Genomic DNA, 27,338 nt, shown 5'->3' with positions numbered 1-27,338 from the left:
CCCGCGCCCCGCCCCGCTCGCCCCACGCCCCGCCCCGCTCGCCCCACGCCTCCCCCCACGCCCCCGCCTGCGGGCGCCCTTCCGGGCTCCCGACTCCCAGACTGCCTGGGACGACCCCAAATCCCTCCTGGGCCAGGACCCCACAGAGATTTGGTGTCCTGGGGAGCGCTGGGGTCCCTGGGCCACAGGGCGAGTCCCCGCAGCCGCCCCCAAGACGCGAGAGGGGGGGCCCGGGGGAGTCCCGGCCTTAAGGCCGCAGTCTGCGAAGGAGTCTGGATCTGAGAGCCGGGGGCGGGCGGGGCGGACCCCGAGGCCCGCCCGCGTGTCCCCCAGGGGAGGACCCCAGAGGCGCCCGGCCCCCCAGGCAGACAACGAGGCAGCGTCCGAGAATCTTTTTATAAAACACAGGGCGGGGGCTCGCGGAGGCAGCTCGGGCGCGGCGCGCGGCTCACACGAAGATCTGGATGCGGTCGCGGATGGGCTGGCGGCAGATCGGGCACGCGCTGAGCGCGGCGCCGCAGGGGGCGCATGCGCCGTGTCCGCACTGGAACACGAGGCGGATGTGGCTGTCGATGCAGATGGGGCAGGTGATGCGCTCCTCCATCTGCCGGTAGCGGCTCTGCAGCTCCTCCACCAGCTGGCGCGGCGGGCCGGGGGCGGGGGCTGCGCTCACCACCTCGGAGCCGTCTGCGGGGTGGGGGCGGGTGTGAGCTGGGAGCCCCGGGCGCCCTGGGGCAGCGGGGACCTGGGGCGGAGTGTCATCTGGGACGGGTTGTGATCTGCAGGTGGGTGTGACCCGGAGGCAGCGCTGGGGCCGCTGCGGGCTGGATGTGAATCCCGGGTCTGGGGCTTGAGGTGGCGGGGCGGAGTCAGGGCTGCAGGTGGGTGTGACCTGGGGCCGGTGTGATACGGAGGCGGTGCTGTGGGAGTGTGACCTGGGAGGGACTGATAACCAGCGGGGCTGGGGTGTGGCCCGGGGAGTAGGGTGTCACCTGGAGGTGGCGCTGTGGGCGGGGTGTGATGTGGGCCGGTGAGGTATCAGCCTGGGTGGGGCTGGGGGCGGGGGGGGTGTCTTCGGAGGGTGGGGCGTGGCCTGGGGAAGGGCCGTAAGTGGAAATATGGGTGGGGCCGGGGCTGGAGAGGACCCGGGTCGCCAGCAGGAGCAGGAGGCGCCTTTGGGGCACCGGGCCTCACCCACCTGGGCGCAGTTTCTTGCTGACGACCACCTGGCACCGGATGCACTTCTTCATCCTGCGCGCGCACTCTGCAGAAGGGAGCGCGGGGTGGGCGAGGGCCGCACTGCCCCGACCCCCGACCCCCGACCCCGTACCCTCCACTCTCCACCCTCCACTCACCCTCGCACACGGTGCGGTGCTGGCACGGGGAGAAGAGCACCAGCAGCGCTAGCTCGGAGCACACCAGGCACTCGGCGGCCTCGGGTCCAGGCGCGGCGCCCACGTGCAGGTTCGTCACGGTGTTGGGGGTCCCAAGCGCGTGCCTGGTGCCCGGGGCCGCGCCCCCTCCCGCCTGCCGCTCCCTGCAGGGGGAGGAGGCGGCTCGAGCGGGACCCGGAGGTCGCAGGGGCCCCCGTTTGGCCCCCGTCTCCCGCCGCCCGCGGGCTCACCGGAAGCGCTGGGCGCAGCCCTGCAGGGCCTTGAGCACGCGGCCCTCCGCGGCCAGGTCCAGCGGGCTCCGGCCGCGGTGGTTGGTGTAGCTCACGTCGGCGCCCTCCAGCGCCAGGAAGCAGGCGACCGCCGCGCCCACCGTCAGCTCCGTGCTGCCCGGGAGGCCCGAGGCCTGTAGCTGCGCGGCAGAACAGACGCCGGTGAGGGCGGGCGCCAAAAAGGCCGGAGGGAGGCGTTTTCCCGCACCCGGCAGCCCCGGCAAATAGAAGGCAGGGGCACCCGTTCAGGGAACCCGGGTGGAACAGGCAGGAGGGGCGCCCTGCAGGGTGAGCTGAGACCCTAACCCCGTCCTCTCCCCACCCCAGGAGCACCACCCCGCTTCCCAGGCTGCTCCGGGGTGCAGGCTGAAGGATCACAGAGGACTTGCTGTCCGCTCCACCCCTGGAACGCCCGGCTCCCTGGGCCACCGCTGGAGAGGAAGGTGGACAGTGGCTCAGGCCCCGCCCCCAGCCTGCAGCCAGCGCCACGGCAGCCTCTCCAGCGCCCCGCGTCGCACTTCCTCACCCTGGACAGCAGCTGCAAGGGCCCTGGGTCCCCCCCGGCCCCATCGGCCACCAGGGGTAGCAGCTGCTGACGCTGCAGCGCCACGTGCAGGGCTGTGTCCCCCTCCTCGTCCTCGGCGTTGACACTGCAACCGGCGTCCACCAGCAGCGCCACCAGCCCCACGTGGGCCTGCTGCACCGCCAGGTGCAGGGGGGACTGCAGCTTCCGGTTGCGCACATTCACGTCGCAGCGGCCCTGGGGAGGGGTGGGCACCGGCTCAGCCCAGGGACCTGTGGGCCTCCTGCTCCCACCTTGGGCCGGCCCGCGCCGCGCACCTCCCGGATGAGGATCTGGGCCACCTCGCGGTGGTTGTTGAGGGCTGCCAGGTGCAGCGCCGTGAAGCCATCCTCCTTCTTGGCGTCCACCAGCTGCCGCGCCCGAGCCAGAATCTTCCTGACGGCTCTGTGGGAGCAGGAAGGTCGGTCTGAGACCTGGCGCTGTCCCGGGGCAGCACGGCGGGAGGCGGGCGCCAGCTGCGTGCCGGCCCACACTCACAGTACGTGGCCCTTGAGGGAGGCGTGATGCAGCAGGGTGAAGCCCTGGCTGTTGGTGGCGGTGACGTCGATGCTGGGCATCTCCGTGAGGACTTCGACAATGCCACTGGCGCCAGTGCCCGCCGAGATGGCAGAGTGCAGGGGCGTGTCTGAGTGGGCGTCCTGCCGGGGTGGAGTCACCGGTCAACTTCTGTTTGGGTCAAGGGCCAGGGTATGCAGGGGCTGGCACTCACAGGCAGGTTGACGTCACAGCCGCGCTCGCACAGGGTCCGCACCACCTCCAGGAAGCCCCTCTGCACAGCCACGTGCAGCGCTGTGCTCTGGGTGCTGTTGATGGCATCCACCCGGCACCCAGCGTTCAGGAGCACCCTGGCGGCCTCAGGCTGGTTCCTGGGGGAGAGGAAGTGAGCGGGGGAGGGCGCTGTGCCCCCCGGCCAGACACCCAGGCACAGCCCCCCCAGACCCCTCCCAGGCCTCACCCCAGGGCCGCGTAGTGCAGCGCTGTGCTGCCGTCCTCGTCCGGCAGGTCCACGCCCGCCCTGGCTTGTAGCAGCAGCCGCACCAAGTCCACCTGGCCCAGGTAGGCGGCCACCTGCAGGGCAGTCCTGCCTTGGTTCTTGGCGTCCACCTGCCAGGAGAGCCAGCAGGTGAGTCCCTGGCCCTCGGCCCTCGACCGCGGACTGGCTGGGGCGGGAGGATGGGGCGGGAGCTTGCCTGCTCTGGGCGCCTCCGCAGCAGGTCCAGAGCCCGGGCTGCGTTCCCCAGCGCCACCTCCACCACCAGCCTTCCCGGGTGCTCCGGGTCACTCTTCTGGGCCCGAAGCTTGTCCAGGGCCACGCTCAGTGAGCCTGGGGGCAGGGCTGATGTTAGTGGTGGCCAGGGCGGCCCCACCTCCCGCCAGCCGCGAGCTGGGCCGCACTTTTGTTCTCCCGGGCACGCTCGGCCACGTCCAGGTTGGCATCTTCCTCCGGCCGGTAGGCCACGAGGCAGGAGGGGCTGAAGGTCCACCGCTGACCGCCGACCGCCACACGCAGGTTCCCGTCTCCAAACACTTTCACCACTTTCCCGACGCGGCCCAGGGCCTGGGGGCAGAGGTGGGGGGTCACAGAAGGTTGCAGGTGTGGGGGGCAGCGGCCTAGCGGCGGGGGCGGCGGGGTACTCACGGGGGCCATGTCGTCCGTCCACTCGCCGTGGCCAGCCTGCAGTTGCTTCACTGTGTCAAGGTCGTCGATGACCCGGACCACGTCGCCCACCCAGAAAGAGTGGTGCTGAGCGACAGAGAGGGGCGTGAGGGGCCCCCCAGCTGTGTGTGGCTGGCCAGGCTCAGAGCAGGAGGGCAACCCTCAGAGCTCCACGAGGCAGGCAGGCCTGACTCGGCCCCAGGTCCGACCCCAAGCACCCCCAGAGGCTCCGGCTGGATGAGCCCCAGGTGCCCAAGGTCCAGAGCCACGGGAGTAGCATCCCGGCAGACAGAAGCTCCGGGCCGGTGTGAGGCCGAGGCGCTGGCCCTGGGGAGCTGTACGCTGGCCAACAGTGGGCAGCATGGCCAGGACCCGTGAGCAGCGTGGGCCCGGGGCCCCAGGACTCGGGGTGCAGGACAGGCTCCGCCCCACCTGAGCCCCCTCTGCGGGGAACCCACTCTACAAGCCTGTCTTGTGAGTCCCCTCGGCTCCTCCTCGAAGGTGCCCGTATGTCCTAGACCCCAGACTGAGCTCCGACCCCAGGCCTGCCCTCCCAGGGCCATCCAAGATGCCACCACTGCCACCTCCAGCCCCCGCCCTGCCATCCTGCTTCCCAAGTGGCCCTCACCATCTCCACCCTCGGCCAAGCATCCACCTCCCTGTCCTAACCAGCCACCCCCATCAGCTCCCTGATGGCACCAAACGGGGCACCTTAGGCAGCCCAGCTGCCTCCCTCCCACCAACGAAGCTGTGCTGCCTTCCCGGTGCCCAGGAACCGAGGGAGGCCCTGCCCCGCCCACTCAACCGCACCAGCTCCCAGACACACCCTCCTCTGGCTCCTCCTGGACTCCACCCACCAGTTCCTCCCCGGCCTTCAGGGCTGAGGACTCATGGGTGTGGCTGGCACCCTACCCCTTCCTGTCCCCCCAAGGCCAAGTGGGTGTGTGGAAGGGGTTACAGAAGCGAACAGACGGGGCGCAGCCCGGCCCCCCAGGCACCTTGGTGAGCGCCCCAGGGTGGAAGGTCCAGCGGGTCTCCTGGTTGAACTGCACGCGCACGTCCCCGCGGTCTGTGATGCGGTGCACGGTGCCGGTCTGTCCGATGAACTGCGGCGGGTCATGGAGCTGTGGCTGGGTCGGGCTGGACACTTGGGGAGGAAGGGGCTGGGGGCTAGAGGGCTGGGCAGGCGGGGCACACAGGGCTCCACGGCGGGGCGGCTCACCTCTGCCATCCGGGGGTTCCAGCCGCCGTGGCCTTCCTGCATCTCCCGTAGGACGTCAGTGTCCAGCAGACACTTGACCTTGTCCCCGTGCTGGAAGGGCTGGCCGTCGGCACTCACCCTGCGCTGCAGCTCGGCCGGCTTGCCTGGGGGAGGGTGGTGGGCCGGGCCTCAGGCAACAGCCCCTCCCCTCCGGGACTTCAGCCACGGCAGGAGGGCGGATGGGGTCAGTGAGGTAGCCCCATACCGAGCCTGGGGAGGTGGTCCTTGTAGTAGAAGCCGCCCGCCGCCTCGCCCACACACTTGAGGTCCACCTTGCCCTTGTGGCCCACACGGTACACGTTGGTGGTACCGTCAGCCCACGTCACACTGGCCACACTCCGGCCTGTCTCCACATCCCAGCCACGGATGTCCACCACACGGCCTGGCTTCCCTTCTCCTCCTGGGGAAAGAGTCCCCACTGGCAGGCTAAGGCTGTGCCTTGAGGCTGAGCGATAGCCAGCCACAGCCCAGCCCCTACCTCCCTGTCCCCTCTGCCTCTACTCACCATCCTGTGAGCCCCATTCCCAGTCGGGGCCTCGTACCACCTTTGCTCCCTGGAAGATGCCCCTGAGTGGGATCCTTGGGAGGCCCTGGCGGGGACTCAGTGTGACACTGCAAGAGAGCAGGTCCTGAGCCCCCTGAGAGCATGGCACAGTGAAGCAGGCCCCTGCCCACAGCCTGCTAGGCTCCATAAGACGGGTCCCAGCTCCCAGCCCCAGCCGGTCATCGCCCTCCACAGGCTTCGAGGGAATGCCCCTGGGCTCAGGAGCCCGGAGTGAACCTGCAGACCATATTCGTCCAGGGACTCCCTAATGCCAGGCTGGGAAGGTGGCCAGGCCCACCCTCAGCAAGAACTCTTGAGTGGGCTCAGCATATGGGAAGGGAGGCATGTGGAAAGAAGGTCTGGCCACCTGCACTCCCCACAGAGGCCCTGCAGGCAGCCGGGATCCAGACCACAGCTCCCTCCGAAGAAGAGGGTGGCAGGGCAGCTGATGGAGAGGCACCTCTGGCTGCCTTTGCCCCACCCAGGCCAGGCTCTCCCCGGCCGATGCCCTTGGACCACAGCACAGCAGCCTCCAAGCCAGCCCAGGGGCTGCTCCAAGCATGGGCTGTCCTGCTGTCCTGCTGGAGGTCTCGTGCCTCTGTGGGGGACGTTGGCTGCCTGATGGCCACTGCTCCCTGCAGAGCCACACGCTGGCCACCCTCAGTGCCCCGCCTGCGCCTGGCTCGCTGGGCCTGTCTATGGCACCACTGCTTAAGGCCATGGCCTGGGAGTGGGTAGGAGATGGCACCCTCCCTGGAGGCTGAGGCCCAGGTGGGTGTCCGAGGCCTGGTGCCCGCCGCGGGGGCCGGGCCTGGGACTCACGGGCGCGAGTGGGCCGTCTCGTAGCGGTCGAAGGCGTGGGCGAGCTCGTGCTTGTTGTGCATGTAACACTGCGTGCAGAGGTCGTAGTCCAGGCAGACGCGGCACTTCCAGCGCATGCCCCGCAGCCCGTGCTTCTTGCAGCAGTCACAGATGATGTTGGGGTGCCGGACGCCTGCGGGCGGGACGGGGTCAGAGGGGTGGCCCCGCCCCCGGGCCCCGCCCGCCGCACCTCCCGCGGCACGCACCGATCTGGGCGTTGTCGTACAGCAGCAGGTCGTGCGCGCCCTGGTAGCCGGCGCGGTAGTTGGTACGCGTGCCCTGGTCCCACTGCACGACCACCGTGCGGTCGGGTGTGGAGGGGCTGCCGTGCCGGCCGAGCTCCACCACCGTGCCCACGCCGCCCTCACCGCCGTCCTGCTGGCCCCACTTCCAGTCCACGCCGCGCACCACGCGCATGCCGACCTGCACGCCCGCCTGGGGGTCTGGGTCCATGGTGGGCGGGGCTGCTCGAGACCTGTGGGCAGAGGGCACTCTCAGGCCTCCACCACCACAGGGCACTCTCCCGGTAACAGCGTGCTGCGCAGGAGAGTGGAGAAGAGGCCCCAGGGGGCAGGCGGACTGCTGCAAGCCCTAGGGCCCAGGAAGACGGCGAGGAGGCCATGGGGAAGGTGGGCACTGTGCCAACCTGGCACAGGACCCGCAGGGCAGTCTGGCCCCAGGGGATCAGGGAGCCCGACCCTGGGGCTCCCCTGAATGTCTGCTCTGGTTGGCACCCAGTGGCCGTCAATAGGTATTTGTGTAAAATGTTATGGATTTGGATTGTACACACCAGATACACAAATAAAGCTTTCGGAAGAAAACCACCATCTCTTCCTGCAGCCAATTAACATGTTGGACTTCACTAAAGTAAGAGCTGCTGTCCCCCAAGGCACTCACACAGCTAGATGGGCAGCAGCATGTGAGCGGGCACCGTGGCTTATGTCCCTCACAGGGTGAGGAGCTCTTCTGACCCACATGAAAACATCGGACGGTGCAACAGAGAAATGGCAAACAGGGCAGGCGCCATGCAAGACCAGCAGGCGTATCTCTCCCAGACGCTCCCGGGGGCCACCCGCTTTGGTCCTGAATATCAGGGACAGTACAGCGAGTCACAAAGTACCACGGAGCTTCTCTGGAAAAGTGGCCCGGCCATGCCAGGCACTCACAACAGGCCAGACACTCGAGCAGAGGCAGGTTCCTGGGTCCTCAGGGGCCACTGGGTCCTGAACCGGGGCTGAGTCCCAACCAAGCAGACGCACCCGCCACACAGCGCAGGCCGGAGCGCCCCGACAGATGGGGAGGAATGCAGCCAGGTGGCTCCAGTTATAAAAGGTGCCAATCCAAGCTGCTGGAGTCGGGGGCAAAGCCGTGGGGCTCAAGGCCCAGGACTGCTCATCCCCAGGCTGGGCGCGGACCCCGAGGGCTTACGCTGCAGACACGAGTCACCATGGGCTGCTGCTCTCCAGCGTGCCGGCCTGCAGCACAGTCTCGTTAACAAGAGTAGACGTGAAGTTAAGAGGGAAAATCAGGAGGTGGAGACTGCGGCTGGCCGTGATCACCCCACCGCACTCCAGCCTCGCTAGCAGAGTGAGGCCCTGTCTGATGGGGGAGGGGAAGGCCACCATCACTCATTTCTCATTGAACCACTAGGACCCCACGGCCAGGAAAGGAGGCAGCCCAAGGGCACTGTCTGAGGCAAAGGTGGAGACACCACAGCCCTGGGAGACTGGAGGGGCACCTCAGGCTGGCTGGGTGTGGCTGACATCCCCCGCTGCCCGGGCCCACACGCCAGCCCTCCACCTGGGCCAAAATGCAGTCCAGCACCTTCCATCTCAGGCCCAGCCAGTTCAGGAAGCACCCTGGCCCAGGGGAGCCTGCAGGAGGGGCCACAGCAAAGCCCCCACTGCTGCTCTGGTTCAGGGCCCTGAGCCCCCCAGGGGGTCCCCCGAGTGGGGCCGGGGGGAGCCCAGACCCACTCCAGAGACTGAGTCCAGCGCAAGGGCTCTGCCTGCAGGGCTGCGCTTCCCATCCGTGCCCAGCTGTGAGTTGGATCACAGGCAGGACTACTGATTCTCAGGGGTACAAACCTGGCCAGCTTGGCGTCTGCCCAGGACCGCTAACGCTTCCACAGGAGTGGGTGATGTTTTAAAAGCACAGCTTTCCCCGGCCGCGCATGGTGGCTCACACCTGTAATCCCAGCACTTTAGGAGGCCGAGGCGAGTAGATCACCTGAGGTCAGGAGTTCAAGATCAACCTGGCCAACATGGCAAAACTCCATCTCTAGTAAAAATACAAAAAATTAGCTGTGTTTTGGTGGTGCACGCCTGCAGTCCCAGCTACTCGGAGGCTGAGGCAGGAGAACCACTTGAACCTTGGAGGCAGAGGCTGCAGTGGTCCGAGATTGAGACACTGCACTCCAGCCTGGGAAACAGAGCGAGACTCCGTCTCAAACAGAAAACAGGGAATAGGCCGGGCGCGGTGGCTCACGCCTGTAATCCCAGCACTTTGGGAGGCCGAGGCGGATGGATCACGAGGTCAAGAGATCGAGACCATCCTGGTCAACATGGTGAAACCCCATCTCTACTAAAAATACAAAAAAAAAATTAACTGGGCATGGTGGCGCGTGCCTGTAATCCCAGCTACTCAGGAGGCTGAGGCAGGAGAATCGCCTGAACCCAGGAGGCGGAGGTTGCGGTGAGCCGAGATCGCGCCATTGCACTCCAGCCTGGGTAACGAGAGTGAAACTCTGTCTCAAAAAAAAAAAAAAAGAAAATGGAATAAAAGCACAGCTGTCCCCGTCAGTGACTAAGAGGAGCCCACCCTGCAGCCGGGCTCTGCTGCTTCAGGGAAACCCCACATGGCCTTATGTGTCCAGAGGCCTCACCTGTTGGGCAACACTGCCACCCTCACCTGGAGCCTCTGAGACCTTCTCAAGGTGTGCACCAAGCCTGGGCTGGGGCAGGCTCCAGCAGTGGGGGTTTCTTTTGCCTATGTCACCAGTGAGCCCCAGACAAGGGGAGGGGTCCTATGAGCGTCTCCATGCCATCAGGGAAAGTGGCTGGCTCTGCCCTCCCCTGCAGCCTCCTGGCTGGGCCTCCACATCATCAGCTGCCACAGGTGGCAGAGAGCAGCCCCACCCTGCCCTCGGAGGCCCCGAAGAGCCAGGAGCCCAGCCACCACCCAGGGTGACCCAGGCCCTCCCATGGGCCCCTGTGGCACCATTCCCCTCAGCGGGGCCTCTGAGGGCAGCCCCAGCCTGTGCTCTGCCACTTCCTGTGCTGGGCCCGGCCCCCGCCGGCTTCAGCTTTGACTGAATGGCTGAGTGAGTAAATGAAACGCAGGAAGCCGAGAGAATCTGTGCCAGGCTCCCGTGACGGCAGCAGCCCCGTGTCCAGAGGACCCACTCAGCAGAAGCCAGCCCAGCGCCGACTGCACCTCACCCAGAGCATGTCCAGGTGGTCACAGTTCCACCTTGGTCGTGACCCTTGACTCTCCAGACCTCTGCAGCCCCTCCCATCCCCACTGGGGGCTACCCTGGAGGGAGGTCACCCCTCCTGCCCCAGCAGCTTCCCACTGCCTGCTCTGCCACCAGCCAGGGGAGGCTCTGTGGGGCTGTGGCTCCCAGGATCCATGCACGGACCTCAGCTTCTGCCCATGGCACGCCCAAGAGGGCCGAAGCCTGGCCTGGCTGAGCTTCCCCAACTCCAGCCTCCTCTGCACAGGGCCCTCCCTCCCACAGAATGGCACAGGCGGGGGGATAGGCGTGGCACTGCTCCTTAGGGGTGCAGGCCCCACCCCCTGCCAAGCTGTCCACCTCCACCAGATCCACACACAGCCTCCTCCCTGCCAGGAGCCCACCACACTTGGCCACAGCCGGGGTCATGCTGGCTGGAGCCTCCTCCCTCTCTTTAGCCAGAGGTGGGCTCACCACAGGCAGCCGCAGAACCGACTGGAGGTCTCTGCTAGCAGGGGCCACCCACCTGCCGAGCCCCGAGATGGGCCTGGCAACTGAGATGAAGGACTTGGGGCAGGAAAAGCCAATGCCACAAGCCAACGTTGTCATCCTCCTGCTGTGGGGGTGGGGGCTGTCTCTGACACTGCGATCCCTCTGCGTCGGGGGTGGTGGAGGTGCCCTCTGTCTCTGACACTGTGATCCCTCTGCGTCGGGAAGTGATGGAGGTGCCCTCTGTCTCTGAGCCCAGGCTCTCAGCCACAGCCAGCCCAGCCCAGGCCGGTGGCCACATCTGCGCAACCCACTGGCCGATTCACTGCTGCCGTATGCTGCTGGACCTTTCCAACAAGACGAGCCAGTGTACCCTGTGCCCAGCCTTGCCCTTGGGGGGATGGGCAGGGAACAGATATCTGGGGGTGGGTCGCTGGTGGGGCCTCTGGGAATCAAGACCAAGACTCAGTGGGCCCCCGCGTCAGGGGGTAGCAGGGTAGGTTGCCAAGGCCATCAGCCTGGGATGGTGGCTGGTGCCCAGACAGCACCTGTCCGCAGTCCAGCCTGTATTTTTAGCACAGCCAGGCAGCTCTCCAGCCCCAGCTCACCAAGTGCCACCCTCCCAGAGGCTGCCCTCATGGGAGCCCACCAGAGTTGGGACACAATTGGGCCAGACACGGGCAGGGCTTCCTCCCTGGCTTCATTTCTTGTGCCTGGAACCAGCCCCCAACTTGCCAAGGGCTGTCCCCCAAGGGGAGGAGCAGGAAGGAGCCTGCAGGGAGCTGGCTGTTCCCGCCTACTCCACACTCTCCCCTGGCGCTGGATGTGAGCACAGGGCCTGCAGCCCCAGTGCCCACTCCGCAGGGACCCAACCTGAGGGTCTGGGGTATGTCCCCTGCTTCCAACACAGCCCCTTCATCCAGCATGGCACTGCCCTGGCATGGCCGCCTCATCTGAGTGGGGCCTCCAGCTGTGCCTGCCTGCCAACCCTTCTGCGGTGCCACTATGGAGGCAGCCCACACGTAGGCGGCTCCCAGGCTCAGGAGCTCAGCATCCCAGACCCTCGGTGGTGGGGGGGGGGCAGGGGTAGCAGCTTCTCCCCTCAGCTCCTTCCTGCAGCTGCCCACCTGCCTTCCTCACTATCACCCAGTGCCAGCAGTCACCCAAGACCACCTGCCATCTGGCTCCCAGCTCCTGGCACCCAGGCCCCCGGGCTCAGTACCTGCCTCTAAAGACCTCCCTGGGTGTGTGTACAGCAGGGTTAGGAGGCAGTGTTGAGACCCCCGACAGCCAGGGAGGAGGAGTACCCCAGCCAGGACCCAGCAGTTGTGCCCCTCCATCTGGGAGGTCCCTTCTCACAGGGGACAGAGCAAACCTGCTAAGGGGCTAGAAGATCCTGTCCACCAGCGAGAAGTTTGCCCCATGCCCATTGTTCACGGGGCTTTGGGGTCGCACAGGCAGCCTGGCCATCTCAGGAGGAAGCTTGTGTACAACAGGGCTCATCCCCGGGGCTTCCCTGACCATCCTGTGCTCCTCAGGCCATGGGACCAGCGCTCCCAGATCTGAGATGGGGCTGGGTCAAGCCAGCTAAGAGGGCACTGATCACAGGCCCCATCCTCTGGGAAAGCCTGGGAGCAGCCTGGATCTAGGGACAGCCCTTGCCGCGCCCGCTGCAGACCAGGCGAGGACTTCCCGGAGGTGCACGCGTGAGGAAGGCCAGATTAGGGATAGGAATGGGGTGGGCAGTCCTGGAGACCAAGCCCTCTGGGACACGTTCCCCCAGGGCCCCTCACTCCCTCTGCTGCACCTGGGACTTGCCCAGCATCCATCCCGTCCTGGAGAGCAGGCAGCCTCTAGGCTGCCCACTTCTGTTTCTCTGCTCTAAACTCACAAGGCTCCAGGCACAGAGGAGGGGACTTGCCCACAGCAGGTCAGCTCTGGGCCAGAGGCTGCTCTGGAAAGTGCAGATGCCCAAGGCTAGCCCTGCCCTCATGCCGACCCAGCCCAGGCTCTCCAGAAAGATGAACCAGAGACACCCGGCCACAGCCCAGCACTGGTGGACAGGCTCCAGGGAGTGCAGCCCTGCCCAACAGAGCAGAGCGCGGCGGCCGTGCGGCCCCGGGTGTGCGTGGCTGTGGACGTGCTTGCAACGCTCCTGCCCTTCCTCTTGTAAACACAGCCCAGGCTCCGCTCCCGGGTGCTGCCTCACAAGGGACGTCATCACCTCAGTAAGAAACTGACCCAGAGTTACCAAATGTTTTTCCTCTGCCAAAAATGCTGGACTCTGCCATCTACCCAGAGTTCGTAGGCCATGCCCCCCACTGGCATCTGAACCTCCACCCCCGGCAACTGCTCCCGATGTTTAAAATGACAGAGGCAGTCAGGGCGTGAAGACTCTGGCAAAAGATGTGCTTTGGCAAATCAGAACTTACCTTAGAGCACACCCCAGCCTCAAGCCAGCATCCCAGGCATTTAATTGCTACTTCCTGGGTCACAGACTCCCTCAGCTACCAAGCTCTCCTGCTGGAAACCAGAAGCTACCACCAACACAATACAGCAAACCCACAGGCAGCCAGCAAGCCCGTCTGCAGAAAAAGGGTTTTTCAAAGGCAGTTTCAACACTTAGCACTTACTGTCTTTTTTTTTTTTTTTTTTTGATGGAGTCTCACTCTTGTCACCCAGGCTGGAGTGCAGTGGTGTGGTCTTGGCTCACTGCAACCTCTGCCTCCCAGGTTCAAGCGATTCTCCTGCCTCAGCCTCCTGAATAACTGGGATTACAGGCATGAGCCACCATGCCCGGCTAGTTTTTGTATTTTTAGTAGAGATGGGGTTTCTCCATGTTGGTCAGGCTGGTCTTGAATTCCTGACCTCATGATTTGCCCCCCTCGGCCTCCCAAAGTGCTGGGATTACAGGCGTGAGCCACCGCGCCCGGCCCGTTTACCATCTTGACCACACAGGTGGCCACCGGGTCTGTTCTGTTGCTTTTGGTTTCTCTTTTTCAGAAGAAACTGCCAGCTCTCAGAGGACAGGAGGATTTCCGAACCATCAATCAGGGCCCCAACCCGAGGGTCTGGGGTCTGTGTAGCAGAAGAGTATTCCCTTATTGCAGATATTTTACTGGAAAAGCTTTAAAAGCCATAAAAACCAAAATCTATTTAGCAAGGAAGTTAGCAAATTGCCTTTATTCAGAAGAAAAAAGTGACGTGGAGCTGGGACTGGACATGAGGCTGCCCTCCTGGCACCTCCAGCAGTGCCTGATGGCCCCAAAATGCCGGCGTGTGGCACTTCACAGGCCATGGAGTAGCTCCAGCTAATGCACGTGGACATCCCGGGTGCCCCAGGGAGTCCAGGCCACGGAGGAGCGGGATGCAGCCCTGAGACCGGAGGCCGGCATGGAGACACCTACTGGGGGAACGCCCAGGAGCGCTGCGGCCACCTCCAATCTTGCCCATCGCGGTGGAGACACGCAGGCATCCTTGCAGGCTGGGGTGTCATCCCCACTCAGTGCCCAGGGCTGCCCTCGGCCAGCAGAGAGCCACATTCAGACACCTGTTGCATGTGAAGCAACAGGCCAGGGTGGAAACGGGAGAGGGGGACTTTCGGAAAGGGCCAGGATCGCCGCGGCCGCTCTGCCCCAGGCCTGCAAGTGCCTATCAGGGGCCTGTCTGGCACCTCTGTTCATTTCCTCCGTGGGTTCCGAACTCAGAGGGGAGACGCGGGATACTCACCACTGCCCTCCACTCACATGCATGCTCAGACACAGACACAGCCCCTCTGACGTGGCTTGCGCGGAGCCCCAGGGTGGAAGCACCACGTGCAAACGATCAGGCCGCGGACGGTCGAGAGCTCACCTGTCCGGCCGTCCAGTCGCCCGCCCGGCCGCCTTGAGACTCTTGGGCTGCAGGCCTGATGCCTGGAGACTTTGGGACTGGCCTCTAGCCTCGCCGGGCTTCCAACCCTGTGGCCGAGGGGAGACGCCAAGATGTAGTTAGCACCTCCGCCCGCGGCTCGGTCGCCTGTCTGCCCCCGGGGCTGCCCGCCGGCTCCACGTCCACTCAGGCCACGGCCGCGACGCCAGGGCCGCCGCCTGCGCGGATGGGATCACTGGGGTGTGGGGCGCGCGGGCGACGCCAGCGCCAGGCCCGTAACCGCGTGCGCCCGGGGTCCACCGGCCGCGGCTCGCAGACGTCAGGGCCCAGCCGAGGCTCCGGGAGGCGCACGGGCGGCGGCGCAGGGGAACGGGCGGGCCGGGGGCGGGCACGGCGGGCACCACCACCCGGAGCGCGCCCCGCCCCCTGCCATTCGTGCCCGTGGCTCGCGGAGGCCGCCCAGCCCCGTCCGCTGCCAGACCTTGCCAGGGCCGCGCAGTCCCAGCCGACCCCTACTTGCCCGGAAGTTTCCGTCCCGCCCGCTCCAAGCGGGGGCGCGGGGCTGCGGGCCAGTCGGTCTTGGTCTGTCCGGGCGTGCCAGGCCGCCGACCAGCCTCGACTGATCAGCGGCGGCCAGGCCGGGCCAGGCTAGGCCAGAGCGCCCGCCGCGCGCGCCGCAGCCCACCCGGCCCAGACCGCGACCCCGACGGCGACCCCGGCGCCGACCCCAGCGCCGCGGACTTCAGGCCGCGCGAGGTCTGCCGGGAGCTAGAGTCCCGCGCGGACGGCCGGACCACAACTCCCAGGAGGCCCCGCGGCGGCGCTGCGCGCGCAGCCCCCACCCGTCCGGCGCGGTGCTGCGTTCTGACAGAGTGGAGCAGAACTCGTGGATGGTGGAGAGAAGCAGGGGAGCAGCTCGTCGCCCGCACGCACCGTGAGCCGAGAGAATGGCTCGCATGGTGCCGGTGACCCGGGAGCGACTCAGGGACGGCTTCAGGCTCCCAGGCCTTCCTGGGCCACCGAGTACTGAAGAGGGCAGCGGCTGGAGACGGTGGAGACACCGACGGCGGCAGCCCCGGGCGCCGCGGCCACGCCCCCGCCGCGGGAAGGGGCGGGGCAGGCACCGGAAGTGCGTTAGCGCGAGCGCCGCGGCGTCGCCTGCCCTGCGTGGCGCGGCTGGGTTCCAAGCGGCTTCGCCCCCGGGCGCCTGCGCAGTGGCGGTCCCGGAGACGCCCTGGGTTGCCGTAGAGACGGGGCTCGGGAGCGACTGCCAGCGCCGCCGCCACCGCTTTCCGACGCCACCCGAGCGGTGCCGGTTCGGGGTTTTGGGTCCCGCAGATTTCGGACGCCTGATTTCCTCTTGGAAGACTCAGCTGTCCTGTGATAAGTCGTAAACGCTGTAAATCAATCCCGCTCCCTCTTCTCCCCGCAAGTCGCGCGTTCCCCCCGTTTGGGAAAGTTGGTCTCAGCTGGGAGGGATCGGTTAGGTTGTGCGGTGCGACTCCCCGCCGCGGGAGAAGGACGCGGAAACGGCACCGGCTCGGATGGAAACCCGGCCCTCCTTTGGTCCATGTGCTCCTGGGATTGTAGCAGGCGCCAGCCGCTCCCTGCTGCGGAGGAAAAGGCGCCTTGCTGAGGAATTTCCTAAGTGCGGCTTGCTTTTGTCTACACCGAGCATTTGTTTCTTGGGGTTTCTCTGGAATCCCATTCTCCTTCGGGAGGTGCTCCCCACTGCCTCGTTGGGGTGGCCCCAGGAGCGGAGGAAGTGAGGAATAACTCCAGACTCAGCCACGCGGGCAGTAGGGAGGCTCCTTAAGAATTCCGAGAAGGGGCCGGGCGCGGTGGCTTAGGCCTGTAACCCCAGCACTTAGGGAGGCTGAGGCGGGTGGATCGCGAGGTCAAGAGATCGAGACCATCCTGGCCAACATGGCGAAACCCCATCTCTACTAAAAATACAAAAAATTAGCTGGGCATGGTGGCGCGTGCCTGTAATCCCAGCTACTCGGGAGGCTGAGGCAGGAGAATTGCCTGAACCCAGGAGGCGGAGGTTGCGGTGAGCCGAGATCGCGCCATTGCACTCCAGCCTGGGTAACAAGAGCGAAACTCCGTCTCAAAAAAAAAAAAAAAATTCCGAGGAGGCCGGGCGCGGTGGCTCACGCCTGTAATCCTAGCACTTTGGGAGGCCGAGGTGGATGGATCACCTGAGGTCAGGAGTTCGAGACCAGCCTGGCCATCATGGTGAAACCCCATCTTTAACAAAAAAAAAAAAAAAATTCCGAGGAGACGAGATAACTGTGCACAGATCAAGGTAAGAAACGTCGCTATTGGGGCGACAAAGTATTCTTTGGTGGTCAGGGTCTCTGGAAGTTGAAAGTGTGTGAGATGCACCGTTGGGCAGGAAGCCAGTGTGGAGTCCAGACTTGGTTCCGTGGTCACCCCCTATGGCTTAGGGTGGTTTTCCATTCGGGGGATTATGCGCCCGCCAGTGCTAAGGGGGCCTCAAATTCCTGCGAGGGAAGCGGCCAGTGAGGACAAAGTGAGTGCTCACGAGAGTGCAAGAATCCAGCAGTGGGAAAAGGGGAGGTTGAGCCTCTAGGACACAGGAGTCCAAGAAACCACTAACTTGAGGGATAGAGCCTCACCAGCCTCCAAGACAGGAAATACCCCAAGTAAGATAGGGACTCTAAAAGGACAAGCAGAAAATAAAATTCCCTGACATGATTTCCCTAGGCCTTATGGTAAAATACTGGAAGGATGATGAAAGGGCCAGACACGGGAACAGACTTCAAATGATGAAGTGTTGCAGTATTGCTGTTTTTTTTTTTTTTTTTTTTTTTTTTTTTCAGAAACTCGATGTTTATTTTCCGTGAATCTTATATGTTGTTTAAGAGCCCACACAAGAACAGCTTAGGACCATTCAGTGGCCGCTCCTACCTATTCAGTGGCCTGAGCAGTGGGAGCTGCAGACCAGTCTTCCGTGGCAGGCTGGGCGCTCCAGTCTTCAGTAGGGAACTGCTGGATGGGCACAGAGGGCACCGGCACGCCTTCAGAGCAGTCGGCAGCCTCAGGCTGAGTGGCAGTGAACTCAGGAGCCGGAGCGGTCCATTCGCCCTGAAATTCCTCCTTGGTCGCAGCCTTTTCAGCAGCTGCCTGCTCTTCTTTTTCAGTCTCTTCAGGATCTCTGTAGACGTAGAGATCAGGCACAATCTCCCATGGGTGTTCACAGGAAATGGTGCCACGCATGCGCAAAACTTCCCGAGCCAGCATCCACCACGTCACACCCACCGAGTGAGCTCCCTTCTTGTTACGTGGGATGGCAATGTCCACACATTGCAGAGGAGAATCTGTGTGACACAGAGCAATGGTAGGGAGGTTAACATAAGGTGCCTCTGTGAGAGGCTGGTGGTCAGCCCTGGGGTCAGTGGCAAGCAGCCGTGGCTCCCGGAAGGCTGCCTGGACCTGGTTGGTGAAGGTTCCAGGAGTGAAGTGGCAGCAGTTGGAGTGGCTCCAGTGGCAGCAGCAAACTCCAACACAGCCCTCTGGCCAGTATTCCTGGGGGATGTAACACTGACATCAGCAGGGTTTTCAATGGCAACAATGGCACGAGCTGCCGAAAGCAGCTTCTCCCAGGTCCTCTTCAGATTCGTGGCGTAGATGCCACCACTTTTCCTTTTATAGATAGACTGTTCCATCTGGAAGCCAAGGTTGGTGCCACCTAAATGGGTTCCTGCTGCCAGGAACTTAAGGACATCCTCCTCCTTCATTTGCAGGACATCAAGGGCTCCGGACATTGTGAAAGTTTCCCTTTAAGTTATGATGGGAATCCAGAACAACACCGTATGGAGCCCTCGGCAGGTAGGAGTATTGCTGTGTTATTTGGACTGAGGAACCCATCCTCTGACCTTCGGTCTTTTGGCCAAAGTGGGGTCGGACGAGGACAGAAAATGCCCCCTCCTGACCCAGCACGTCAGTAATGAAAGTCCAGTTTCTCAAGAGGAGAGAGAGTGCGCTCCGTGGTGGGGACAAGGGGCCTGTCCTCTAGCCCCTAAAGGAACTGAGGGGGTAAAAGCAAAGCCAAACTCAAAACCCCCGGAGACCACCTTCCCCCACCTACCCCTCCACCCCAAACTGAACATGCAGCCCTTCCCCCACCTACCCCTCTGCCCCAAGCTGAAAACTCAGTCCCTTCCCCATATAACCCTGCCCCGTGGACCTTAACACCCCACACTCCCACTGGACAGCCCCCTGGACATACCCCTTCCTTAGGATCGCACCAGGGGGAGATAGAACAATGCCAAAGGGACGTTCAGAACTCTCCTTTCCGCTCTTCCTCAAAGAAGTCTCCCCCAGCCGGGCGCAGTGGCTCAAGCCTGTCATCCCAGCACTTTGGGAGGCCGAGGTGGGTGGATCACGAGGTCGAGAGATCGAGACCATCCCGGTCAACATGGTGAAACCCCGTCTCTACTAAAAACACAAAAAATTAGCTGGGCATGGTGGCGCTTGCTTGTAATCCCAGCTACTCAGGAGGCTGAGGCAGGAGAATTGCTTGAACCCGGGAGGCGGAGGTTGCGGTGAGTCGAGATCGCGCCATTGCACTCCAGCCTGGGTAACAAGAGCGAAACTCCGTCTCAAAAACAAAAACAAAAAACAAACAAACAAAAGAATTAAAACACCTACTTGTATTTTGGTTTTTTTGTTTTGTTTTGAGACGGAGTTTCGCTCTTGTTACCCAGGCTGGAGTGCAACGGCGCGATCTCGGCTCACCGCAACCTCCGCCTCCTGGGTTCAGGCAATTCTCCTGCCTCAGCCTCCTAGTAGCTGGGATTACAGGCACGTGCCACCATGCCCAGCTAATTTTTTGTATTTTCAGTAGAGACGGGGTTTTACCATGTTGACCGGGATGGTCTCGATCTCTCGACCTCGTGATCCACCCGCCTCGGCCTCCCAAAGTGCTGGGATTACAGGTGTGAGCCACCGCGCCCAGCCCTAAAACACCTACTTGTTACTGCCCTGCTTGAGCCTTGTCCTCTCAGAAGAGCCATTCCGCCTTCTCATTAACGTAAGCAAAGGAGTGGGCCTAGGGGTGCTCACCCAAAAACGGGCGCCAGCAGCAGCCCATCGCCTCTCTGTCCAAAGTCCTTGACCCAGTAACCCGTGGATGGCCCAAATGTGTCCATTCTGTAGCAGCAACTGCCTTGCTAACAGAAGAAAACAGGAAAATCAGCTTCGGGGGAAGCAAGTGCCCTGCATGAGGTCAGAGCCACTCTGAATCAGAAGGCGGAGAGATGGCTCACTGACTCCAGAATTTTAAAATTCGAAGCTTTCTTATTAGAGAGGGACAGCTGAATACTAACCACTGACAGTTCACTCAGCCCTGCGGCTTTCTGATGGAAAATCCAAACCAGGAAGAACCTGAGCATAAATGCTTAGATCTGGTCACTTGTCAAACTAGAGTCAGAGTGGATCTGAGCAAAGCCGTCTTCCAAACGGCGCCATCGCTTTCTAGACGGCTCCTCCCAGGTCCCCGAAGAAAAAGGCACAACGGGCCTTCCATAGTGGACGGGGAACCCCTCACACGGGTAAGAGTCAGGAAGACCGCCAAATGGCCGGTCTGCCCAAACGTGGACTCTGCGTTAAACCAAGCCTTAAAGTCCCTGCAGAATCAGGAAGGAACTGTTTACACTGACCAAGTGTGCCTGCAGAGTAGTCCGTATCTTTGGAAAGATCTGGACAGAATGAGGCCTCCTCAATAGTAAGGGCCAAAATGTGGTCCACAAGGACTTAGTTTTGCAAGTACTAGAAAACCTTCAGCTGCAGGAGAGACGGTGCTTGTCCAAGTCCCAGGACACCAAAGGAACCCGGCTTCTGGAAGCCGGGGAAATCACCGCACAGACCACGAGCCAGGGAAGCTGCCTCCTCCAGAGGGGCACCCATTCTCCAGCTAACCCCCTGTCATCCCCCCAGCTGCGATCCTCATCTCCCATGCAGACCAAGAGAAACTTTCCTTTTTTCTTTTTCTGTTTTTAACAGACGGGGTTTCACCATGTTGGTCAGGCTGGTCTTGAACTCCTGACCTCGTGATCCGCCCGCCTCGGCCTCCCAAAGTGCTGTGATTACAGTTGTGAGCCACCTTGCCTGGCCTAGACTAAGAGAAACTAAAGAAAACAAGCTAAGGAGCGCCCAAGAGGAAGTGGGTGCTTACAGATGGAAGAAAACGCTGTCCCAGCTGCACAAGCTGTGTGGATGCAGCCCTCAGAGCCTGTGTCATCCCAGCACTTTGGGAGGCCCAGGCGGGCGGATCACGAGGTCAAGAAATCAAGAGCAGCCTGGCCGATATGGTGAAACCCTGTCTCTACTAAAAATACAAAAATGAGCCAGACGTGGTGGTGGGCGCCTGTAATCCCAGCTACTCAGGAGGCTGAGGCAGAAGAATCACTTGAACCCGGTGGAGGGGGGCAGAGGTTGCAGTGAGCTGAGATCACGCCATTACACTCCAGCCTGGTGACAGAGCGAGACTGCGTCTCAAACAACAAAACACCTCCCTCACTCTCCTCCTCTGTACTCAGATAAGCTCTTCCTAGATACTCAGGAAGAACCACAAAGCCAAATCCCACTGAAGGAATTTGAAGAGGAAGAACTATCCCACTGAAGAGGGGAATTGAGGGGACTCCTAATGTCCTCTTGGAAGGTTCTGCTTTCCCGCCATCAGTAGTAAAAGTTGTAAATCAATCCTGACCCCTCTCCTTACCGCAAATCTTAAATCTCGCGTTCACCCCATTTGGAAAAGTTTAAGTCTTAGCCAATCGGGATCAGTTAGATTGTGTGGTGCGACTCCCCGCAACAGGGGAAGGACACAAAACCCACCTGTGAGGATCAAAATTCCGCCCCTCCATTGTTCCACGTGCTTATGTGACTGTAACAGGCGCAAGCCGCTCCGTTCCGTGGGAGTGAAGGCGCCTTGCTGAGGAAGTTCCTGTCTAAGTGCGGGTTTCTTCTGTCTACGCCGGTTTCCAGCACAGACCTGGACACAGTGGGACTCGGCAGTCCTGGCCTGTCCTCCCGCCCTGGTCCTGCACCCAGATGCAGACCCGTGCTGAGGGAAGTCTCTGAATTTCTAAACAATGCACTGCTGTTTTCTTATTTCTTTTTTTATTTTGAGACAGTCTCACTCTTGTCACCCAGGCTGGAGTGTAAGGGCATGATCTCCACTCACTGCAACCTCCACCTCCCGGGTTCAAATGATTCTCCTGCCTCAGCCTTCTGAGTAGCTGGGATTACAGGCATGCACCACCACGCCCGGCTAATTTTTGCATTTTTAGTAGAGACGGGGTTTCACCATGTTGGCCAGGCTGTTCTCAATCTCCTGACCTCGTGATCCGCCCCCGCTCAGCCTCCCAAAGTGCTGGGATTGCAGGCATGAGCCACCTTGCCCAGCCCCATTTCTTTCTTTTTTTTTTTTTTGGGGGAGACGGAGTTTTGCTCTTGTTACCCAGGCTGGAGTGCAATGGCGCGATCTCGGCTCACTGCAACCTCTGCCTCCTGGGTTCAGGCAATTCTCCTGCCTCAGCCTCCTGAGTAGCTGGGATTACAGGCACGCGCCACCATGCCCAGCTAATTTTTTGTATTTTTAGTAGAGACGGGGTTTCACTGTGTTGACCAGGATGGTCTCGATCTCTTGACCTCGTGATCCACCCGCCTCGGCCTCCCAGAGTGCTGGGATTACAGGCTTGAGCCACCGCACCCGGCCCCCATTTCTTAACTGTAGACACGGCATACTTCCAGAGAAGGTCCCTGAGAACCTGGCTGTCCTTCCTTGGAGCACTCCCCAGGGGTCCTCTGAGCTCCCAAACTGTCACCCTGAAAGGAAACCCAGAGGCAGGCTCTCCAGGACAAGTGGGTTCATCTGGGAATGGCAGGGGGTTGCAGCCTGGCCTATTCATGTAAGGACTGATCATCACTCTACCTGAGGGGGAGGGGGAGGGGGGACCAGGGCAAGAGGGAACACAGACGAGATCACAAATTTTTTTATTTATTTATTTTTTTTTTTTGAGACGGAGTTTCGCTCTTGTTACCCAGGCTGGAGTGCAATGGCGCGATCTCGGCTCACCGCAACCTCCGCCTCCTGGGTTCAGGCAATTCTCCTGCCTCAGCCTCCTGAGTAGCTGGGATTACAGGCACGCGCCACCATGCCCAGCTAAGTTTTTGTATTTTTAGTAGAGACGGGGTTTCACCATGTTGACCAGGATGGTCTCGATCTCTTGATCTTGATCCACCCGCCTCAGCCTCCCAAAGTGCTCGGATTACAGGCTTGAGCCACCGCGCCCCCGGCCTACAAATGTTTTTTTTGTAACAAAACCTGAGAGGGAGAGCCCCTCCCCTCCTTCCGTTTCCGGGTCTCCACCTCCTCCCTTCACTCCCCTCCAGATGGGAAGGAGAGGGAAAAACAAAAAACGTAGCAAAGGGCTGGGGAGATGACTCGGTGCTCAGCTGGCAGGGCTCTGCTACCTGTAAGCCTTGAAGCTGTTGTACACGCATGCTGTCCCTGGCGGCTGGAGCGTGGCCCTGAGTCCCCCCAGTCTGCACGGCCCAGGCTCCCTCCTGGAAACGCCTCTGCCAACTAACAGCTCGCTGCCTCGGTGTTGTCTCTGTGACCCCCTCGCCCCGCGGTCCCTGCTCACGCTCTACATGAACTAGCGAATCGATGAAGCCAAAAGATGGAAGGTGGGACATCCAGCAAATGGACACTGACAGTTTCGCCTCAGTTTCCCCTGCAGCCTTGTCAGCCGATAAAAGAGGAGAGAAGCTGCTTCTGGGGAGCTCGGCGAATGAGGCTGTAGCGGGCACAGCTCCCGGCGGACTGCAAGGCCACACCCATCCTCAGTTCGGTGTGGGAGAGGTTTGTTTCTCGCCGGCCCCCGATTCAAAGCCACTGGCCGTGGGCGCTTAGCGCAGGAGTGGGCGTTAGCTGGTTGTTGGAGAGGGCCTCGCCGCGGGCAGCCTGCAGGACGGGCAGGAGCGTCTGGTGAGGAGGCCTGCTGCGGGCATTCCTTCACAAGGGCTCCCCTTCGTGGCCACCCGACTGTTTGGTTAGGGATTCACAGAAGTCGTTCCATTTTGGAACCTGCAACTTTCACAGCTGTAATGAAATCAGGCTCACCTCTTCGTGACTGAGCACCTGCTGTTCGACGCTGCCGTGCAAACCAGGCCACCATTCCTGTACAATCTTTTTTTTTTTTTTTTTTTTTGAGGCAGAGTCTCACTCTGTCACCCAGGCTGGAGTGCAATGGCATGATCTCAGCCCACTGCAACCTCCACCTCCCAGGTTCAAGTGATTCTCCTGCCTCAGCCTCCCAAGTAGCTGGGATTACAGGTGCCTGCCACCACACCTGGCTAATCTTTGTATTTTTAGTAGAGACAGGGTTTCACCAGATTGTCCAGGCTGGTCTTGAACTCCTGACCTCAGGTTATCCACCCTCCTCGGCCTCCCAAACTGCTGGCATTACAGGCTTGAGCCACTGTGCCCAGCCTGATCTTTTTTTCTTTGAGTTAACAGTTACCTAGTATTTTCACATACGTAGCTTTTTACTAACCCACGGCCAGTTTTTTTTTCAAGTGCCCCAACATTTTTGCCACATGCCTAACATTTTCCAAAGGCCACACACATCCGTTGTGTCTAACCGACCCTCCTGTTCCAACCCGGTCCCATCGCTTCCTGACTGCGGCCCAGGCCTCATCTCAGGCCTTTCTCTGCCCTCATCCTTGAGACTCGCCTCACCTCTCCCCTTTCTTAGGTTCCCTATGTAAACAAAAAATAAAATCCTAAGCCCTCTACCAACTGTTTTTTGTTTTGTTTTGCATTCGAGACAGGGTCTTGCCCTGTTGCCCAGGCAGGAGTGCAGTGGCACGATCTCGGTTCATTGCAGCCTCCTCTGCTTCTTGAACTCAAGTGATCCTCCCACATAAGCCGCCTGAGTAAGTAGGACCACAGATATGCCCCCACCATGCCAGTTATTTTTAAATTTTTAGTAGAGATGGGGTGTCCCCATGTTGCCCAGGCTGGTCTCAAACTCCTGGGCTAAGCAATCTGCTCACCTCCACCTTCCAAAGGGCTGGGATTAGCTGAGCGTGGTGGCCCACGCATGTAATTTCAGCACTTTGCGAGGCTGAGGCAGCAGATCTCTTGAGATCAGGAATTCGTGACCAGCCTGGCCAACATGGCGAAACCCCGTCTCTACCAAAAAAAAAAAAAAAAAATTAGCCAGGTGTGGTGGTATGCACCTGTAGTCCCAGCTACTCAGGAGGCTGAGGCAAGAGAATCGCTTGAACCTGGGAAGCAGAGGTTGCAGTGAGCCGAGATCTTGCCGCTGCACTGCAGCCTGGTGACAACAAGACTCCGTCTCAACAAAGAAAAAGAAAAAACCAGGCCGGGCGCAGTGGCTCAAACTCCGTCTCAAAAAAAAAAAAAAAAAGAAAGAAAAAGAAAAAACCAAAGTATTGGGATTGTAGGTGTGAGCCACTGTGTCCAGCTAGCCCTCCACCAACCGAACAGATCCTCTCTTGGCCGAGGGGATGGACCCCAGATAAATTTTTTTTTTTTTTTTTTTTTTGAGACGGAGTTTTGCTCTTGTTACCCAGGCTGGAGTGCAATGGCGCGATCTCGGCTCACAGCAACCTCCGCCTCCTGGGCTCAGGCAATTCTCCTGCCTCAGCCTCCCGAGTAGCTGGGATTACAGGCACGCGCCACCATGCCCAGCTAATTTTTTGTATTTTTAGTAGAGACGGGGTTTCACCACGTTGACCAGGATGTTCTCGATCTCTCGACCTTGTGATCCACCCGCCTCGGCCTCCCAAAGTGCTGGGATTACAGGCTTGAGCCACCACGCCTGGCCTTTTTATTTATTTATTTTTTTTTGAGACAGAGTCTCGAGCTCTGTCGCCACATGCCAGGCTGGACTGCAGTGGCGCGATCTCGGCTTGCTGCAACCTCCGCCTCCAGGGTTGAAGCGATTCTCTTGCCTCAGCCTCCCGAGTAGCTGGGACTACAGGCGTGTGCCACCATGCCCAGCTGATTTTCGCATTTTAGTAGAGACGGGGTTTCACCGTGTTGGCCAGCATGGTCTCCACCTCTTGACCTCGTGTTCCGCCCGCCCTGGCCTCCCAAAGTGCTGTGATTACAGGCGTGAGCCACCTTGCCCAGCCCTTCTCAAAGGAGCTTTCTACACAGCTGGACTTCTGAGGTGGGGCCTGCCACACGCTGACTGCAGCACTCTGAGCGGTCTCTGCCACTGGCGACACCCCGTCCTGAACATGTCCAATTCGACCTCTCTCCTGAAAGGCTGTTGTGACTTCTTTGTGAAGCCAGAAGAAAGTTCTGGAACGTCCCCTTCTCCTTTGGTGCAAAGTTACACTAACTGTCATGATGTTTCCTTTTTTTTGAGGCAGAGTTTCGCTCATTGCCTAGGCTGGAGTGCAACAGCACGATCTCGGCTCATTGCAACCTCTGCATCCTGGGTTCAAGTGATTCTCCTGCCTTAGCCTCCCAAGTAGCTGGGGTTACAGGCACCCACCACCATGCCCAGCTAATTTTGTACTTTTGGTAGAGATGGGATTTCACCATGTTTGTCAGGCTGGCCTCAACTGCTGACCTCAGGTGATCTGCCTGCTTCAGCCTCCCAAAGTGCCTGGGAGTGTATTATTTGGCCAAATGTAGTTTTACAACATCAGAAAAGAGAGCCAGACAGGTTCCTCTGAATTCTCAGCTGCAGGTGGAGAAGGGGACCCTGTGAGTGTGCTCAGTGACTCCCGAGGAGGTGCAGAAGGCAGGGGCCGCTCACTGTCCCCAGCAGCTGGTCACTAAGTAGGCTGGAGGCTGGAAGTTTCTGTTAACTTTCTAGAGAGATGGACCTGACCACCCCACCCCACACCTGACCAGCCCGCCCCTCACCTGACCAGCCCACCCCGCACCTGACCAGCCCGCCCCGCACCTAGCCAGCCCGCCCTAGGCCAGCCCGCTGATCCTGTGCGAAGCAGCCTGGTCCAGTCCTCATCCTGCCTTCCCCATGGGCTCTGGTTGTCACTGGCTCCATATGGTGTCTTTGTATGGAGCAGAAACAAGACAAAGAATAGCTGGGTGAATGTCACCTGTGCCTTCTCACTGATCTCGCTGATCCTCAGAAAAAAGCAGATTCTACTCTGCTCATCACTCCTTCTAATCAGTTTGATGCATTTTAGGCAAATGCTGCCATCTTGCCAAGGCTCACCCTCAGGGGCACTGGCGGGCAGAAAGATGGCGAGCCCCTAGGGGACACGGGGGTGATAGGTCCCTCCACTTCCAGGTTCCCTCCACTTCCAGGTTCCCTCCACAGGGTCTTGGGGCAGCAGACGCCCCTGGTGGGCCCTGGCTCTACTTCCTGGCCTCATGGACCCTCTGAGCCTCAGCTTTCCTCTCTGCACTGGGGGCAGCAGTGGGCAAGTGGCCCTTTGGGCCTGGCTGCTGCCCTTCACCGGCTGACTCGCAGGTGTCTGCACTCGGAGTCAGGTGGTCAAGGGGCGGTTCCAGGCCGGGTTCCCCTCCTGTGTGGCCACCACGAGCCACAGCTCCTTTCCTAAGTGGAAAGTATCTGAACACCCGAGGGCCCACCGTGAGCCCCGAGGGCCCACTGTGCTCCAGCCCACTTGGGTCTAATGAAACCACTGGACCTGAAGAAACTGCCCGATCCCCACTGCTCAGAACTGGGTGGGCTGGGCCTCCTCAAGGGGACCCTGGAAGCCGGGGCTGCTCCATCGCTGTTCCACCAGGGAGAAAACAGAGGCCTGGGTGCTGGGGCCATGGCTTCTGGCCTGCTGACCCCCTGCCGTAGAGACATGCTTCAAAGTGCTGAAGGCCAGGCTCACACCTGTGATCACAGCACTTTGGGAGGCTGAGGCGGGTGGATCACCTGAGGTCAGGAGTTCAA

At 61.2% G+C, this 27,338-nt stretch overlaps 1 protein-coding gene and 1 pseudogene across 7 annotated transcripts; both read right to left on the bottom strand.

The window, feature by feature from the left end:
- Positions 1 to 382: 382 nt before the first annotated feature.
- MIB2 (MIB E3 ubiquitin protein ligase 2) lies at positions 383 to 15,491 on the bottom strand. Of its 7 annotated transcripts, none has more exons than XM_074379931.1 (20): positions 15,316 to 15,491; positions 14,365 to 14,471; positions 6,776 to 7,044; positions 6,531 to 6,702; positions 5,670 to 5,776; positions 5,370 to 5,582; positions 5,126 to 5,268; positions 4,902 to 5,009; positions 3,886 to 3,990; positions 3,642 to 3,804; positions 3,437 to 3,570; positions 3,202 to 3,350; positions 2,956 to 3,112; positions 2,724 to 2,884; positions 2,504 to 2,630; positions 2,190 to 2,423; positions 1,625 to 1,803; positions 1,356 to 1,537; positions 1,199 to 1,264; positions 383 to 687 (listed from the first exon to the last, which is right to left on the bottom strand). In XM_074379931.1, the coding sequence occupies exons 3-20, from the start codon at positions 7,020 to 7,022 to the stop codon at positions 449 to 451; spliced, it is 2,886 nt and encodes a 961-aa protein (XP_074236032.1). In that variant the 5' UTR covers positions 7,023 to 7,044; positions 14,365 to 14,471; positions 15,316 to 15,491; the 3' UTR covers positions 383 to 448. The 7 variants fall into 7 exon arrangements, with proteins under 7 accessions (XP_074236032.1, XP_074236033.1, XP_039330480.1 ...); XM_074379932.1 differs by having other exon boundaries at positions 4,902 to 4,997; XM_039474546.2 differs by having other exon boundaries at positions 5,370 to 5,564.
- Positions 15,492 to 17,289: 1,798 nt separating this feature from the next.
- LOC101043498 (small ribosomal subunit protein uS2-like) lies at positions 17,290 to 18,235 on the bottom strand (annotated as a pseudogene).
- Positions 18,236 to 27,338: the final 9,103 nt, after the last annotated feature.

This window comes from Saimiri boliviensis, chromosome 11 (assembly GCF_048565385.1).
Source record: "Saimiri boliviensis isolate mSaiBol1 chromosome 11, mSaiBol1.pri, whole genome shotgun sequence".
NCBI classification, from domain to species: domain Eukaryota; kingdom Metazoa; phylum Chordata; class Mammalia; order Primates; family Cebidae; genus Saimiri; species Saimiri boliviensis.
The sequence above is the reverse complement of the archived record's forward strand: the minus strand, read 5'-3'. Positions and strand labels throughout refer to the sequence as shown.